General features: G+C 50.8%; 1 protein-coding gene across 1 annotated transcript; it reads left to right on the top strand.

Moving 5' to 3' along the window:
• The first annotated feature begins 17,607 nt into the window (after nt 1–17,607).
• On the top strand, nt 17,608–18,540 carry LOC139999971 (olfactory receptor 14C36-like). The gene has a single exon (XM_072029646.1). The coding sequence runs from the start codon at nt 17,608–17,610 to the stop codon at nt 18,538–18,540; it is 933 nt and encodes a 310-aa protein (XP_071885747.1).
• Nucleotides 18,541–18,916: the final 376 nt, after the last annotated feature.

Here is an 18,916-nt window from a genome sequence, read left to right on the forward strand (position 1 = left end):
AGGAGTTATTGAAGCGCACCTGGGAGACAAAGCAGTCATTGGTCCCAGCCAACATGGGTTCATGAGGGGTAGGTCCTGTTTGACAAATTTGATTTCCTTTTATGATAAGATCACCCATCTAGTCGATCAAGGGAAATCAGCTGATGTGATCTTTTTGGATTTCAGTAAGGCTTTTGACACAGTTTCTCAAAGGACCCTACTGGACAAAATGTCCAGCATAAAACTTAACAAAAACATCATGCAACGGATGAGCAATTGGCTGAAGGGTAGGGCTCAAAGAGTTGTGGTAAATAGGGCCACATCAAGCTGGTGGATGGTCACCAGTGGGGTCCCCCAAGACTCCATGTTAGTGCTAGTCCTCTTCAATGTCTTTATAAATGATTTGGAGGTAGGACTAGAAGGTGTTCTGAGCAAATTTGCCAACGACACCAGACTTGGAGAAATTGCAGATTCTGCTGAGGGTAGAAAGGCCTTGCAGAGAGACCTGGACTGATTGGAGAGCTGGGAAATCACCAACCACATGAAGTTTAACAAAGACAAGTGCTGGGTCCTGCACCTGGGATGGGGCAACCCTAGCTATACATACAGACTGGGCGATGAGATGCTGGAGAACATCCCCACAGAGAGGGATCTACGGGTTGTGGTTGAAAGCAAGTTGAATATGAGCCAGCAGTGTGCCCTGGCAGCCAGGAGGACCAATCGTATCCTGGGGTGCATCAAGCACGGCATTGCTAGTCGGTCGAGGGAGGAGATTGTACTGCTCTTCTCTGCCCTGGTGTGACCTCACCATGAGTACTGTGTGCAGTTCTGGGCACCACAGTACAAGAAGGACATTGAACTGTTGGAGAGTGTCCAGGGGAGAGCAATGAAGATGGTGAAGGGCCTAGAGGGGAAGACGTATGAGGAGCGGCTGAGGGCACTGGGCCTGTTCAGCCTGGAGAAGAGGAGGCTGAGGGGGGACCTCATTGCAGTCTACAACTTCCTCATGAGGAGGAGCAGAGGGGCAGGAGCCGATCTATTCTCCATAATCAACAGTGATGGAACCCAAGGGAATGGCATCAAGCTCAGGCAGGGGAAGTTTACGGTGGACATCAAGAAGTTCTTCACTTATAGGGTGATCGCACACTGGAACAGGTTCCCCAAGGACGTAGTTACTGCACCGAGCCTGTCAGAGTTTAATAAGCGTTTGGACTGTGCCCTTAGTCATATGGTCTGAATTTTTGGGTAGACCTGTGTGGTGCCAGGAGTTGGACTTGATGATCCTTATGAGTCCCTTCCAACTCAGGATATTCTATGATTCTATGGCATTTTTTTTTGTGACTTTTTCCCATTGTAACAGAAGAGCGGTAGCTAACTGCTTCTGGAAGACAACTGGAATAGCTTCTTCAGTGCATCCTTGAGCTCCTGGTTCCTCATGCTGTAGATGAGTGGGTTCACTGCTGGAGGTATCACCGAGTACAGAACTGTCACCACCACGTCCACGTGTGCGGAGTAGATGGAGGGGGGCTTCAGGTAGGCAAATGTGGCAGTGCTGATAGACAGGGAGACCACGGCCAGGTGAGGGAGGCACGTGGAAAAGGCCTTGTGCTAGCCCTGCTCAGAGGGCATCATCAACACAGTCCTGAAGATCTGAATATAGGACACCACAATGAAAATAAAACAACCAACACCTAAACAGAAGCTAAAGGCAATGAGCCCAACTTCCCTGAAATAGTCTGACTCTGAGCAGGAGAGCTTGAGGATCTGGGGGACTTCACAGAAGAACTGGTTCACAGCATTGCCTTGGCAGAGGGGCAAGGAAAATGTAGTGGCCGTGTGCAGGACAGCATGGAGAAAGCCACTGCCCCAGGCAGCTGCTGCCATCTGGGCACAAGCTCTGCTGCCCAGGAGGCTCCCGTAGTGCAGGGGCTTGCAGATGGCAACGTAGCGGTCATAGGCCATGATGGTGAGAATATAAAATTCTGACCCAATCAAGAAAACAAACAGAAAAACCTGTGCAGCACATCCTTGATAGGAGATGGCCCTGGTGTTCCAGAGGGCGTTGGCCATGGCTTTGGGCAGAGTGGTGGAGATGCAGCCCAGGTCGAGGAGGGCCAGGTTGAAGAGGAAGAAGTACATGGGGGTGTGGAGGCGGTGGTGGCAGGCTACGGCGCTGAGGATGAGGCCGTTGCCCAGGAGGGCAGACAGGTAGATGCCCAGGAAGAGCACAAAGTGCAGGAGCTGCAGCTCGCGCGTGTCTGCGAATGTCAGCAGGAGGAACTCGCTCACTGAGCTGATGTTGGACATTTGCTTACTTTGGTCAAGGAGACTGCGAAATGAGAAACAAAACATATAGAGAGAGTGAGACGGTGTGTTATGAGTAATGACTGTGAGTAAAAATCAGTTGATCCCCAATTAAAGTCTTACATTCCCTCTTTCTAAGAGGATCTTTGTGTCTCTCCCTGTCTGGAGCCCTGCTTTCTGCTTGCTGAGTGTCCTGTACACTGCAGCATCCTCTGCCCAGCAGCTCCCAGTGAGCCTGCTCTGCTCCATTTGAGGTTCCAAGAGGGAAGGTTCCTGGGCAGTGGCCCCCTCTGCTGAGTGAGGGGTGTTTGGCTGTGTGCCTCTGTGTGCATCTTCCCTGTTCAATACCCAGGAGACAAAACCAGAAGGTGGATTGTGCGTGTCTGGCCGGAGAACAGGGAGCATCTCCTCCTGCTTCACCCTCCGTGCACAGCACTCCCTGTCAGAATCAGGCACCACCAGCTGCCACGCTGGGCAAAGGAGAGAAGTAGGCATGGGCAGGCAGGGCGGACACAAACCAGTGCAGAGGCTTTGGTGTCGGTGAGGTAGCGCCTGTCCTCACAGCCCTGTGCCATCAGGCTGGCACAGACAGCAGAGGGACAAGAGCTCTGGAGTGGAAGAAGCATTTGGAATATGCTCCTGGTCATATGGTAGGAGTTTGGGAGTAAGACCTCTGTGGAGCCAGGAGCTGGACTAGAGCTGACACCACTATCAGGGCAGGAAGAGGCAGGCAGAGAGTAAAGAAAGTGCCTTTTCTTTGCAGGCAGCCCCTGCCCTTCCCTTCCTACGCCCAAGCCCCTGGGCTCCCTGGGCAGGCTGAGTGCTGAGCGTGGCAAGCAGCAGAGGCCCTGCCCTGGCACACAGCCCCTGGGGCACAGCAGGGACCCTGCTCTGCACCACAGCCCTGGCCACCCCTGCCTGCACCAACAGCTTCTCCATCGCCCAGCAATTGCAGCTGCATTGCCCTCCACCCAGAGACTTACCGGGTTCAGGGCTGGGAAGTGTTCTCCCCCAGTGAGCTCTGTGCATCCTGCCACTTCTGCCTGCCTTTAAGCACTCTGTCTCTGCAGGCAGTGCCCCCAGCCCTGCTGTGCTGTGCAGAGGAGCTGATCCTGGGCACAGCTGGCTCTCTGCACCAGGGCCCTCTTGCCACGAGCTCTCTCTGTCCCACGAGCCCGGCCCAGCTCAGCAGCACAGCACCAGCCCAAGGCACTGCAATCACCCCTCTGGGGGCTTGGCTGATGAGCCCACAAACCTCAGGCACTCAGAGACAATTGAAGACATCTCTCCAGAAGTGCAAGTCAGAGGCAAGTTTCCTGCAGTGTCCCCCTGAGGGCCAGCACTGACACAGCCTCCCTTGGAGCTCGTTAGAGCAGAACCCTGGAGGCAGTGAGGACAAGGAGACAAAGGCAATGTGAAGGTGACACTGATGTGTAGGAAAACTGGATGTGTGTCACCAAGCACAAGGTCCAGGCCTTGACTCCCAACTCAAGGAAGGGAGATCCTTTCCCTTCACAACTTGCTCAGGGCTCTTTGTGGGGCAATAGGAGATGTGGATGTGCATGGCCAAGTGCAGGAGAATGGTAAGACCCCTGCCTGCTTCATGGGTGCAGGTGAGGAGGCAATGAGACCCTGGTGCTTTAACGATAAGCTGTCTCTTCATAGGCCTCAGTAGCAGAGACAACAGCCATAGCCATGGACACAAAGACCTGGGTCCTGTTGGGACTTTCAGCCAATCCACAGCCCTCTATCCTGTATAAAGCTGTCTCTTAAAAGGACTCCCATACCTGTACATCGTTCACTGCTGGCTGCAGACATTGTCTGTGTGGTGTCACAGCAGATCTGAGCTGTGTCTGGGAACTCAGATCTTCTTGGTGGCCATGCTCCTCGTAAGGCAGCTCTGTAGGAAGCTGGCCTGGTTCCTGCTGAGCAGGCACCACTGCTCATATGGCATCCCTCGTGGTGCCCAGGCTGTCCTCCTGCTGGACATTACTCACTCAGCAGTGTCCCAGTCTGACCTGATGTGTGGGGTTTCTCTCCCTCTGGTACAGGACTGGGCTCTTCTCCATGTGAACGTCAAAAGTTTTCTTATGTCAGAATCCCGCAGATTCTCAAGGTTCACCCACAGTGATGCTCCATTCTATCAGCTGTTAATGTCAGCAGGCAGACAGTTCAACCTTTGTGTAATTGTTCTATCTCTGACCAAACAGCAGCAGCAGCAAGGGTTCCAGGGAAATTTGGATAATTCAGGAGTAACCAGCTAAATGGAATTGCAGCACAGTCACTCAAGGGCAGGGGATGGAAGGCTGTCAGGTTCAACACTTGCTGTGCTTTTTTCTCATGCACACTGACAGTTTGTCTGGAGCTGTGTCCTGTGTGGGTAGTTAGGGTCTGGCGGCGGGAAGATGTCGCGCTGTACGGAAAGGTGGAGCCCCTCCCTTGATGGACAGTGGCGTGTGGCCTGTGATGTAAGCAAGCGGAAGTGACGCTATGGGCCTCGGGTATATAAGCCCATGGGACTCGACAATAAACGCCATTTGCCATCCACCACATTGGTGTCTGTGAGCCGATGGACCGAGCGGCCTGGGGTTGGCCGCCGTGCCGTTCCTGAACCAGGTTGCCACTGCCCCCTGAAGGCAACAAGTGGTGCCGAAACCCGGGAAAACTCCTGGATTCGGGTGAACGGCGGCCGGAGCGGCGGGACCTGCCCGGCGGGGAGGAAGCTCCCGGACCAACAAGGAAGATGGAAACCCTTGTGAAGGTCGTATCAAAGTTGTGGAAGCTATGGGGTGGCTCGGCTGAGGAAGCCAGGGATGCCAGTGGGGAACCAGAGCCTGGGGAAATCTGGGAGAGACCACGGCCATGTGCGCCCCAGTACGGTGCTGAACTAGAAGACGAAGAGTCGGGTGAAGAAGCTTCCGGCGGGAATGGGGATGAAGCGTTAGGTTTTACTAACACGTGGAAATGCGAGAAAGAGAACGGTTGTGGGGACGACCGGGGACGAGGTAGAAGCGTGAGAGAGGGGCAGAGAGCCGATCGGAGCGGCCATCCGAGAAAACGCTCCTGTGGCACAAACGCCTCGCTGAGAAGGCGGCGGGGCGAGCCACGAGGCAGAGAGCGGCCCGCCCGCAGGGGTGGGGGGCGGGGCCGGAACTCGATGGGAGGGTACCGGAACGTGGAGGTGAGCAGTCAGTCAAGCTCTGACTCCGGATCAGATACCGATTCAAATTCGGAGGAGGAAATGGGGACAGATAGCAAAAATATCCCCATCCGAAATAAAGCTGCACCGCGAGGCAGAGAAATTCCTCTCACAGATTGGAGGAAAATTAAGATTGCGTGCACCATCTTGGCTCTATCGGCCATGCTAGCGTTGCCGGTCTGGGTGACAGACGGGGGGCAGAGGGTTCACTCACCAACAAACCCTAAGGATGTACAAGCGATTGTTAAAGCCATTGTGGATAAAGGGCTTCATTCTGCAATGGTCTCCACCCTCATAGATGGTGTTTTCAGGGGAGACGACATGCTCCCGTTTGATATTAAACAAACTTGTCGACTGATCTTTGACGGGGGTGGGATGATCATTTTTAAACGAGAATGGGGGGACAACTGTATGAGACAACTGGCCCAAGTAACTGGGACGGATCACACACTGTATGGCTCTAGCCTGCAGCGGCTAATGGGTACGGACCCAACAGTGATCACCCCCCAGGCGCAAGTCCAGGGCCTGAGGGCCCACGAAGGTATGGCAACTCGTGCAGCCAGAGAAGCTCCAAACAGCCAACGCCCCAACTTAGAACAAAACTAATGAAAACTGAGTTTCTGTTCACAGGAACGGATCATCGGGCACCCCCGTAGTCTGTATACCCCGGCGACATGAGAAGACAATAAGTCAGCAAGCGTCCTGTCTAAGCCTGAGAGTTCCACACTGGCAGAATCCAGACAACAGCGAAGCGGCCTCCGTGGGTGGGGGGCTGCAATGCGTTTGTGTGATCTTATCTTTGGACCTTGTATACTAAATATGCTTGTGTTGTTTGTTAAAAGTTGGTTAGAGAAAGTTAACATTATGTTGGTAGAACACCAACAACTACTTTAAGAGTGTATTTACTCAGGGTTACCAGTTACCTCTTAGTTTTCTCCTGGTTATTGTGCCGTATGTTTTTTAGTTAAGTTATGATGTCTACGTCTTAAGATTGTTATATTTTAGCTAATTTGGTTGTGCATAGGGAGGGGGGAAATGTGGGTAGTTAGGGTCTGGCGGCGGGAAGATGTCGCGCTGTACGGAAAGGTGGAGCCCCTCCCTTGATGGACAGTAGCGTGTGGCCTGTGATGTAAGCAAGCGGAAGTGACGCTATGGGCCTCGGGTATATAAGCCCATGGGACTCGACAATAAACGCCATTTGCCATCCACCACATTGGTGTCTGTGAGCCGATGGACCGAGCGGCCTGGGGTTGGCCACCGTGCCGTTCCTGAACCAGGTCGCCACTGCCCCGTGAAGGCAACAGTCCTGAATGTTATGGGGCTGTGCAGGTCAAAATTAGAAGGGGCCAAGCCCATCTGGAGCTCAATCCATCTATTACTGTCAAAGAAAATTAAAAATATAAAATAAAATGAAATAAAATAAAATAAAATAAAATAAAATAAAATAAAATAAAATAAGATAAAAATGATATAAATAATTTAAATGAAGGAGGATTAGGAAGAATCGTAATGCTTTATTGAATTTTGGGGGGAAAACCCAGTGACAAGGAATGAGGTAAAGGCTGAGACAATTAATGCCTTCTTTGCCTCTGTTACTAGCAGCAAGACCAGTTTTTCCCCTGTATATTTCTTCCTCCTCATGGCCAGTGCCAACCTTCCAATGCAAGATTTGTGGCAGTTTTTTCTCTCCTGCTCTTTCCTACTACCAAAGGAAGCTCCATCAACATGGAAACCCCTCCTGAAGTAGGCATCCCAACCCAGCAGGCTCCTTGGGGCCTCTCAGCCAACCAGACACAAGTCACCTCAGCAGCAGCTTCCAAGCCAGGGGCCTGCTGCTGGCCTTGCAGCTTCTTGGCTAGACACAGCCAAGCCTTGTGCCTGCTGCTGTGCAGTCATGGACTCAAGCAGAAGGGACAGGACAACCCATATGGGGGCCTTCTTTCTGTCTGGGTCCTCCTGGGTCTGCAGGCAGAGGGGATCCCCCAGTCAGCATGCCAAGCAGATGTCTTCTGCTGGCCTAGCAGGGCCACTGCCAGATGTCAGCCCAAAAGTGCAGCTCCCAGGGAGAAGTCAAAGGTGACCTGACACCTCCAGACACAAGTGACCTCCCAGTCCCTTTCTGTGACACGTTCCTGCTGCTGCCCTATCAAGTGCAGAGACAGAAGTGACCTCACAGACCCTGCCATAGTCACATTCCTGCTGCTGGGGCAGGAGATCCTGAGGCAGAGCTGAGCTTTCTCTAGCCCCCTCGGTACATCTTTTTAGTTTCTGGGTTAGAGATTAAGCAAAGATTTAGTGGGAGTGTTTGGTGTTCTGCTTGTGCTGTCATGTCTGTGTTTAAGGTATGGACAAGCTCTGTGGTTTACGGGTGTTTTTTGTCTATCAATGAATCTAGGGTTAAATAAGACATTTTAATGTATGTGTTAAGTGAAAAGATTACCGTTATCAAGAGAGAAAATTGATTTCTTTCAGTTTGTTGTAGTAGCATTTAGGTTTATTTAGCGTTAAAATTACTAGCTCAAGTAAAGTAAGGGCCACATATGGCTGTTTTAAGTCAGTCTTACTGCACTACCGGCATTGCATGAATGCTCTTACCTCTATGAAATCATTACTTTCTGCTGGACATGCTCCTCTTACCACCCCAAAATCTCACATGTCTCTTGTTCAGGCTGCTCCTGACCTCCCCATATCTTACTGGGATCAGCTTTCTGATGACATTTACCATCTCAGTGTATCTGTCTCACCTCTGTTGGCTCCTCCATTCCTGAGAAGGAAGTGGCGTTGTAATCAGGAGGGAAAAGGACACAGAGGTCTTTAGGAGCATCCTGCACAATGTGCCTATCAGCTCTATTCTTCCACAAAATCATGCTTCCTGTGTACAAGTTTTGTTTCCCAAATGGCTTCTGTGGATCCAGGGCTACTTTTCCCAGGCCCTCTCACATGTTTCAGTTTCATACGTGAAGGGATGGGATAAGGAAAACCAAGGCATGGATGGAACTGATCTTGGCAAGGGATGAAAAGAATAACAGGAAGAGATTCTGTAGATAAATTGCTCAGAAAAGAAAGGCCAAGGAGAGCGTACCGCATCTGATGGATGAGAAGGGTGAACTGATAATGACAGACATGCAGAAGCCTGAGGGACTCAACAACATCTTTGCCTCAGTCTTCCCTGCCAGTCAGGCTTCCCAAGTCTTTCACTTCCCTGAACCCATAGATGGAGGCAGGGGGGCGAAGTCCCTCCTGCTCTAAGTAAAGAGGAGGTCTAAGTCCACCTGAAGAAACTGAGCACATGGAAGTCTATGGGGCTTGGTGACATGCATCCTAGGGTCCTGAGGGAGCTGGATGATGTAGTCGTCAAGCCTCTCTCCATCATATTTGAAGAGTCCTGGCAGTCAGGTGAAGTCCCTGGTGACTGGAAAAAGGAAACATCACTCCCATTTTTAAAAAGGGTAGAAATGAGAACCCATGGAACTACTGAATGGTGAGCCTTACTTCTGTGCCTCAAAAGATCATGCTAAAAATCCTCCTGGAATCGATGTCAGGGCACATGCAAGACAAAGAGGTGATCTCAGACAGCCAGCATGGCTTCACCAAAGGCCAAATCGTGCCTGACCAATGTGCTGGCTTTCTACAATGGAGTGACCACATCAGACAACAAGAGAAGACCGACCTATGTCATCTACTTGGACTTCTGTAAGACAATTGACACTGTCCCAAATGACATCCTTGTCTCCAAATTAGAGAGATACGCATTTGATGGGTGAACCATTCAGTGGATAAGGAGTTGGCCTGAAGATCACACCCAGAGCGTGGTGCTCAATGGCTCTATGTCCAAGTGGAGGCTGGTGACAAGTGTTGTACCTCAGGGGTCTGTCCTGGGACTTCTACAGTTTAATATCTTTATCTATGACAGACAGTGAGATCGACAATGAGATAGTACATTCTGCGCTTGTAGCCCAGAAGGCCAACTGCATCCTGGGCTCCATAAGCAGAGGAGTGACCAGCAGGTAGAGGGAGGTCACTTCTACTTCTACTCCTTGTACTCTGCCCTTGTGAGGCCCCACTTGGTGTCCTGCATCTAGGACAGGGGCCCTCAGCATGAGAAGGATGTGCATCTGTTAGAATGGGTCCTGAGGAGGGCCACAAAGATGATCAAGGGGCTGGAGCACATCTCCTATGAAGAAAGGCTGAGAGAGCTGAGGCTGTTCAGCCTGGAGAAAAGAAGGCTCCAGGGTGACCTCTTTGTGGCCTTTCAGTACTTAAAGGGGGCTTATAAAAAGATGGAGAGTGACTCTTTGTTCAATTAGATAATGATAGGACAAAGGGGAATGGTTTTAAGCTAAAAGAGGGGAGATTTAGATTAGAGGTGAGGAGGAAACTCTTCACTCAGAGGGAGGTGAGGCACTGGAACAGGTTGCTGAGAGACCTTAGGGATTCCCCGTCCCTGGAGCTGATCAAGAGCAGGTTAGATGAGGCCCTGGGCTACCTGATCTCATGGGGGGCATCCCTGCTTATGGCCAGGGGGTTGGAACTAGATGACCTTTAAGGTCCCTTCCAACAGGAGCCATTCTCTCATTCTATGGTCTCACAAACTATACCTCAACCATGACTCCCATGTCATCAGCCTTCCTGTGGTCTACCACCTGACTGGAATAGAAGGTGCCTCACCATCCTCTTCAATGCCATGTGCGTGCTTCTGCCCTATATGCTCCCTAACTGTGCCACATTCCTCCTGATGGTCCGTCAGATCCAGAGACAGAAGTGACCTCCCAGCCTCCTTCACAGCCATGTGCCTCCTGCAGGCCCAGCACATCTGGAGGCACACCTGACCTCATCCCAGCATTCCCAGCCAGCTCCACTTTGTGGCCTCTGATCTGATCACATACCTGTCACCTCACATGCCTCTTCCAATGCCATGGGACTGCTGCAGGACCTCACAGTCCCTGCCCTGCCCCAAGGGGACAAACAGTTGAAGTTAGGGATAGGAGTGAGGTTGAAGCTGAGATGTGCTGTGTGAATGGTGGAGGGCTTTGGGGGTTAGATGATCAGGTTAATGTTTAGGAATTAGAGGTCACCCTCCAGGATCAAGAGAATGGCAATTCATCAAGGGAGGTATTGGTGTTTTGCCCAAGGATCCTGCTCAAGGTTTAGGATAAGGGCAAGCTTTGAGGACTTCAGTTTAGGTCTGGTTTGGGGGTTAAGGCTAAGGCTGGCTTTTTATTCCTTGAATAGGCTTTATCATCCTTCTGCTTGCCTTCCTATTAGCAGATGAGTTTGACATCTGTCATGTCCAACTTTTGAGGAATGTCTTTGATCCATCTGTCCTTTCCAAGGTCTTTGAGATAGGTCTTATGATGACATCTGCAGATCCACTTGAACTCTCTCACCCTTCCCGTACCACCTCTAGGCAACGTGAGGGCTGACGGGGAGGATGGTGGTTTAGGAAAGGGCTTCATTAAGATCTCTGAGAAGGGCTGTATTTGGGCTTCTCACAGACAGTGATGGCAGTATCATAGAAAACAGTGACACTCGTGAGGACAGAAGAGCAGGTGGATAAGGCCTTGGCCTGCCAATACAGGACACACACACACCTGAAAACTGCATGAGAGTGAAGAGGAAGATTGGATCCAAAATGTAGATTATGAAATCAAAGACCATGAGTATCACCATGGCACTGCAGGACAGCTCCAGCAATGGGGCAAAACCACAGAAGGTGTCCACGACACTGGGGCCACAGAACTGTAGCTGGGAGGAGGAGAAGGAATTAGTGTACATGAGAGAAATTCCCCTGGTTCAGGTACAGCTGCCTTCTGGAGCCAGACCTTCCACTTCTCGAATCTTGCAGAGAACAGATATGGCATACAGCCCAGGGCTGACCGTAGGACATGACCCCAGCAGGAAGCACTGCGGTCATGCAGAAGGTGCAGCTGAGAGTGCTGCCACCTCTGTGAGCAAAGAGGGTGCTGTCCTCAGCCAGGAAGCTGGCCAGCATCTGGCGCAGGGTGCTGGAGCTGTGCAAGGACAACTCTCCCCCAGGAAGAAGGCCACAGGCATCTGAAGGTGTTTGGTGTCAGGCACAAGCACAGTGATGAGGGTGTTCCACATCCCAGTAACCGTGCTGGTCAAGTAAGAGAGGAAGAAGAGATTAGTGTATGGGTAGAGGATCTCCCAGATAGGAAACTGATGAGCTGGTTCATCCACTGGAGAACCAAGGTGTAAATGTAGAGCTTGGGAGCATGGTTTAGTGGTGGACTTGTCAGCACTAAGGTAAAGTTGCCTGACCTGGGTTACACGTCCCAGAGTAGTGTCAGGCACAATGCAATTCTTTTTGCCTTCTGCATCTATAGCACAGGAAGTAGGACTTTGCGATACTCTGTTGACTAAGCAGCTCTTTTCACTTTACTCAATTTATGTTTCCATGGCTGGAAGGGGCAATTTCTCAAAAGAGGCCAAGCTCATGGGTACAGCTACAGCCACTTGAAGACATATTTTCTTTAGTTTTCATCCTGAGTTTGCCACATAAGACCCAAGAGAACCATGGATGTCCAGGTGTCTACTAAGATTTAGGCTGAATTTCTCAGATTCCAATGGTCATTTCAACTTTTATTTTATTTTATTTTATTTTATTTTATTTTATTTTATTTTATTTTATTTTATTTTATTTTATTTTATTATTTGTATTTATTCTTTTTTTTTTCCCAAGGAACCCCTGACTTGTCTTAGAAAGGGTTTCATGTGCTGAACTGTGCTGCAGTTACAGGGACAAAGACCACTGCTGGTAGTGGAGGTGTCTGACCTCCAGAATCTTCTTTTCCTCCTAATGCAAGTCTCCAAAGAAGTCACCCTGGATCAGTAGCAATATGAGAAAGATGGTCTAAACTGAAATGCAGCAAAATTCAGCCTTTGAAACAAAAAAATATTTTTATTAGTTGCTCTTTGAAATCTTCCTTAATTACATCTTGCAAGCTCTGCAAGTAGCTGCACAAGGCTTGAAGGCTTCAAGACAACTATGGAAGAGATGTTAGGAGTTTCTGCATTTTAATGAGTTCCATGGTGTATTGTGGTGCTGAGTCTGTGAAGTTCAGGTACTGAGAGGACAATGATGCAACTGCTAGAGAAAGTAAAGTCAGAAGGAAAAGCTGAAGCGATGTGGAGTATTAATGGGCCCCAGTGAGGGCTGTTACTCACAAAGCCTCCCCAGGGACTTCTTAGGGCAGAGAATTGGAGGCCATGGTTACAGGCAGGCAAAGCACTGTGCTGAGAAAAGTCTTGGATGGATCTAGTGAAGCAAAAGAGACAAGGCCTGACCCCTGGAACTGGGAAAGGAGATCCTGCACCCCCAAGTCCAGCTCAAGGCTCTTGCTGGGGTCTGTGGGATGTGGTGAGCAGTGTGATGCCATGAGAAGAACACTGGTATGACATCTTCGAGAAGCTTCACAGTGTTGCAGGGAATCTATGAGGCCACATCACAATGAATATAACATTTCTCCTCCTAAGCTCTAGTCAAGGGGACAAAAACCTCAGGGCTGTTGGGCCTGCCATTTTTACCAGCAACCTCTGCCTTCTCCTCTGCAGACCCTATCACATTCTGACTTATTTCCTTGAAGTCATCCCTCACCAGCTCTTTCTTGAAACACAAAGCCAAGGTCTGATCAGAGGGTGACCTCTGGCATCACAGTGCGACACTTTGAGGGAAATTTCTTATTCTATCGTGCTAATGTGTAACTTCTAACGTATACTCCACAGAAGTTTCTTCTCTCCTGCTCTTTCTTAATACCACAGAATGCTCCATCAGGGTGGAAACCACTCCTGAAGTAGGCAACCCAACCCAGCAGGCTCCTTGTGGCCTCTCAGCCAAGCAGACACAAGTCACCTCAACAGCATCTTCCAAGCCATGGGCCTGCTGCTGGCTTTGCAGCTTCTTGTGGAGACACAGCCAAGCCTTGTGCCTGCTGCTGTGCAGTCATGGACTCAAGCAGAAGGGACAGGACAACCCATATGTTGTACTGTCACTAGCCAGTCACTAGTGGCGTCCCCCAGGGCTCGGTGCTAGGGCCGGTCCTCTTTAATATCTTCATCAATGATCTGGACGAGGGCATTGAGTGCACCCTCAGTAAGTTTGCACATGACACCAAGCTATGCGCATGTGTCGATCTGCTCGAGGGTAGGAAGGCTCTGCAGGAGGATCTGGATAGGCTGCACCGATGGGCTGAGGTCAACTGCATGAAGTTTAACAAGGCCAAGTGCCGGGTCCTGCACCTGGGGCGCAATAACCCCAAGCAGAGCTACAGGCTGGGAGATGAGTGGTTGGAGAGCTGCCAGGCAGAGAAGGACCTGGGAGTGATGGTGGACAGTCGGCTGAATATGAGCCAGCAGTGTGCTCAGGTGACCAAGAAGGCCAACAGCATCCTGGCTTGGATCAGAAACAGTGTGACCAGCAGGGCTAGGGAGGTGATCGTCCCCCTGTACTCGGCTCTGGTGAGGCCGCACCTCGAGTACTGTGTTCAGTTTTGGGCCCCTCGCTACAAGAAGGACATCGAGGTGCTTGAGCGGGTCCAGAGAAGGGCGACGAAGCTGGTGAGGGGCCTGGAGAACAAGTCCTACGAGGAGCGTCTGAAGGAGTTGGGCTTGTTCAGCCTGGAGAAGAGGAGGCTCAGGGGCGACCTTATTGCTCTCTACAGATACCTTAAAGGAGGCTGTAGTGAGGTGGGGGTTGGCCTGTTCTCCCACCTGCAGGAGGAGGGGGAATGGGCTTAAGTTGCACCAGGGGAGTTTTAGGTTGGATGTTAGGAAGAGCTTCTTTACTGAAAGGGTTGTGAGGCATTGGAACGGGCTGCCCAGGGAGGTGGTGGAGTCACCATCCCTGGAAGTCTTCAAAAGATGTTTAGATGTAAAGCTTAGGGATATGGTTTAGTGGGAACTGTTAGTGATGGGTCAGAGGTTGGAGTCGATGATCATGAGGTCTCTTCCAACCTAGAAATTCTGTGATTCTGTGTGATTCTGTAATTGAAGAATTTTTCTCCCAACCTGTAATCTAAGTCTCCCCTCTTTTAGCTTAAAACCATTCCCCTTAGTCCTGAATGAGCAAAGAGTCACTCTCCATCTTTTTATACACCCTTTTTAATACTGAAAGGCCACATAGAGGTCACCCCGGAGCCTTCTTTTCTCCAGGCTGAAGAGCCTCAGCTCTCTTAGTCTTTCTTCACAGGAGATGTGGTCATACCCGTGTTTCATACAGTGTCTCCACCCAGGAGAGGGGTCATACCAGTGTTCTTCTTGTGGCATCAGACTTCCCACCACTTTCCTCAGACCTCCAGGAAAAGCCCCGAGCCAGACATGGGATTGCAGGATCTCTCCTCGCAGTGTCTGGGGTTAGGACTTGGACCAGATCCCTCAGTACACTCGGCTATATCCCATCTAGCTCCATAGACTTGTGAACACCCTCCATGAGGGATGCTGTACGAGCAGTGGGGCCTGCTCAACAGGAGCAAGGCCAGCTTCCTACAGAACTGCCTGATGAGGGACATGGCCACCAAGAAAATCGGAGTTATCAGACTGAGCTCAGATCTGTCTGTGAGACACCACAAAAAAATGGTCTACAGGAACCGGGAAAAAGGTAGAGGTCTGGCATTTCCTAGGAAATCTGATGACTCAGATCTTCTTGGTGACCATTCTCCTCATAAGGCAGCTCTTTAGGAAGCTGCCAGGTTCAGCGAAGAGCAACGACACTGGAAAGGCTGAAAATCCCAACAGAACCAAAGTCTTGGTGTCTGTGTCTATGGCTGCTTTCTAAGCCACCAATGCCAATGAGGACACATATTGTTAAAACACCGGGGCCTCATTGCCTTCTCGCCCCCACCCATGAAGCAGGCAGGGGTTGTACCATTCTCCTCACTTGTCCATGCACATCCCCATCTCCTACTGCCCCACAAAGAGCCCTGAGCAAGGTGTGAAGAGAAAGGATCTCCCTTCCAACGGGCGAAGGGTCAAGGTCTGGCCCTTGTGCTTGGTGACACACATCCAGTTTTCCTACACATCAGTGTCACCTTCACATTGCCTTTGTCTCCTTGTCCTCACTGCCTCCAGGGTTCTGCTCTAACGAGCTCCAAGGGAGGCTGTGTCAGTGCTGGCCCTCAGGGGGACACTGCAGGAAACTTGCCTTTGACTTGCACTTCTGGAGAGATGTCTTCAATTGTCTCTGAGTGCCTGAGGTTTGTGGGCTCATCAGCCAAGCCCCCAGAGGGGTGATTGCAGTGCCTTGGGCTGGTGCTGTGCTGCTGAGCTGGGCCAGGCTCGTGGGACAGAGAGAGCTCGTGGCAAGAGGGCCCTGTTGCAGAGAGCCAGCTGTGCCCAGGATCAGCTCCTCTGCACAGCGCAGCAGGGCTGGGGGCTCTGACCGCAGCTGGCACACAGAGAGGACAGAAGGAGAGAGGGCTTGGAGGCACTGAGGAGCGCAACAACAGAGGGCAGCGTGTGGCAGTACACATCTGCAGGCTCTTGACACCGTGAGGCTCTGGCAGCAGGGCCATGCAGGTGGGGCTGCCAGAGGGGTCATTTACAGCTCACACATCTGATGGCTGATAGCATCTGTCAGGATGGGTCTTATTCTACCTGTAATGTGGCATAGTTTTAGGGAATGGTATTTTTGAGGGGCAATTTTAACAGGAAGTCTGAGGCTTGGTTTATCTGAAATGGAAGACTTGCTTGGATTCTGTGCTTTCAGATTCTTGGTGTGGAGGGGAGGCAGGGTTCATGACAATGAATTGTCTGGATTGTACAGGAGACTGAGACTCCAAGAGTATTGCAGGGATGATGAACATGGCAGCAATTAACGTGATCAAATCCCTTCAGGCACCTCAGCCTAAAGAATGAAACAATGTTATCTCCTCAGGGCTTATCAGGTCTTCAGGAGCTGCAACCCCTGTGATGTCCTGTATTCATGAAGCACACAGCTTGTGGGACGGGGTCTGTGAGCTAGGACATGGAAGATACGTGGGGACAGAGATCCTGTTTCCAGCAGGGACATAGGAAGGCAGTAGAGATATGGGCAGGGCAGGCGGTGAGAGGGAGCTGCTGCCAGAAATGCTGTGTGAGGGAGGGTTCAGGCACCTCGCTGCCAGACCCTGCAGGGCAGGTGCCTTCCCTGGGACACCCCCTGGTCTCCTCTCCCACCAGCACAGCCTCTGCCCTCAAGCCCCCAGTTTCCCCAGCAGGAGCTGCCTCGTCTGCAGGCAGAGCTGCAGCACAGGAGGGTCTGCTGAGTGTCTGTCTGTCCCTCCCTGGCCTTGCCTCCCCTGGCAGCAGCACGCTGGCATTCCTCCTGGCTTCTCCAGCTGGCCGTGCTGCTGCTGGTCTTGTTCCCAGGCTGGCTGGGGATGGGGGTTTCACATGCCCATGGGGTGAGCCCTTGGTGTGCTTGGGGTAAGGGGAGTACAGGGACAGGTTGAGGGGTGTGGAGATGGGCACTTTGAGCCTGGATGTCTCTGCTCTCAGCAGCCTCTTTGTTCTTTTCAGTTAAACATGTGTATATCTTCCCTGCAGCTCTCACAGGGCATCTGAGACCGCACTTGATGGACAGACTGGCTGTCCTCCCTGAAGAACACTGTGCGCTAAAGTGACAGTTCCTTTTTCTGTGATGATGATGATCTGCAAGGATTCACTTTGAGTCCAGCAGAAGTAACCAGGGTTTCTGACTTGGAAACACTCCTCAGGAGTGGTGGGACAGCTGAAACAAAAAATCAAAACCAACAATTTGAAATAATAATAATAAAAAGTCTCCACAGCTCTGCTCTGCAGTTTGTTGAACTGGGAGTAATGCTTGGGCAAAATTCTTTGAGATTAGGAGGGAAGTGAAACTGACATTCCCCCATGTTCCTCTTCAACTCTTGCTGTAGAACAGGACTGATTCCTGCATTGCCCACAGTAGAGCCTCCTGTTCCAACAGACACCCACAGGCAGAATGAATCAGGATGCAAGAAAGGGATCTGCCAAATGTCTGCCAGAAAGTACACAATATAGGCAATGATTTTAAATGAAAAACTGAATTTGTTTCCCTCTGATACATTTCTTGTACTTTATTACTCTCATCCTCTTCTTTGTTCAGGACCACATCCCCAAAAATGAAGATGCCCAACAGAAGCACCATCACTGAGTTCCTCCTGCTGGCATTCGCAGACACGCGCGAGCTGCAGCTCCTGCACTTCGCGCTCTTCCTGGGCATCTACCTGGCTGCCCTCCTGGGCAACGGCCTCATCCTCACTGCCATAGTCTGCGACCACCGCCTCCACACCCCCATGTACTTCTTCCTCCTCAACCTTGCCCTCCTCGACCTGGGCTGCATCTCCACCACTCTGCCCAAAGCCATGGCCAATGCCCTCCGGGACACCAGGGCCATCTCCTATCAAGGATGTGCTGCACAGGTCTTTTTCTTTCTCTTCTTTATAGCAGCAGAATATTCTATTCTCACTATCATGGCCTACGACCGCTACGTTGCCATCTGCAAGCCCCTGCACTACGGGAGCCTCCTGGGCAGCAGAGCTTGTGCCCAGATGGCAGCAGCTGCCTGGGGCAGTGGCTTTCTCAATGCTGTCCTGCACACGACCACTACTTTTTCCCTACCCCTCTGCCAAGGCAATGCTGTGGACCAGTTCTTCTGTGAGATCCCCCACATCCTCAAGCTCTCTTGCTCAGATTCAGACTACCTAAAGGAAGTTAGACTTCTGGTGGTTAGTGCATGTTTTGCATTAGTTTGTTTTGTTTTCATTTTGGTGTCCTATGTGCAGATCTTCAGGGCAGTGCTGAGGATGCCCTCTGAGCAGGGCCGGCACAAAGCCTTTTCCACGTGCCTCCCTCACCTGGCTGTGGTCTCCCTCTTTGTCAGCACTGCCATACTTGCCTACCTGAAGCCCCCCTCCATCTCCTCCCCATCCTTGGACCTGATGGTGTCAGTTCTGTACTCAGTGGTGCCTCCAGCAGTGAACCCGCTCATCTATAGCATGAGGAACCAGGAGCTGAAAGCCACACTGAAGAAACTGATTCTAGTGGTAATATTTACTTAGCAATAAATTGGCTATCTCACTTTTCTAGTTTACCTCAAGTTAATATCAGGCAATATATGACCTCTAGGTATAGCATTTGTCCTTGTTTCAGCTCGGAGAGTGTTAATTTTCCTCCTAGTAGCTGGTAGGGTGTTATATTTTGGCTTAGGATGAGAAGAGTGCTGATGACATGCTGATGTTTTACTTGTTGCAGAGCAGTGCTTACAGCTAATTAGAGCTAATGGTTGTTTGGTGTTTAGCTGCCAGCCGGGTTAAACCACAACAATCCTTTTTAGCACCCAATGTGGGGCTCAAAGCATTGAGATAACGACAGATCTGACCAGAATGTGTTAAACTAAAATAAGTATAACTATTAGACCTGCATAATAGTTGCTAG

Source organism: Anas platyrhynchos, chromosome 31, assembly GCF_047663525.1.
Source record: "Anas platyrhynchos isolate ZD024472 breed Pekin duck chromosome 31, IASCAAS_PekinDuck_T2T, whole genome shotgun sequence".
In the NCBI taxonomy this organism is placed as follows: domain Eukaryota; kingdom Metazoa; phylum Chordata; class Aves; order Anseriformes; family Anatidae; genus Anas; species Anas platyrhynchos.

What these genes read in the sequence shown, in the direction of transcription:
- LOC139999971 (XM_072029646.1), top strand. Translation starts at nt 17,608, where the DNA reads ATGCCCAACAGAAGCACCATCACTGAGTTCCTCCTGCTGGCATTCGCA.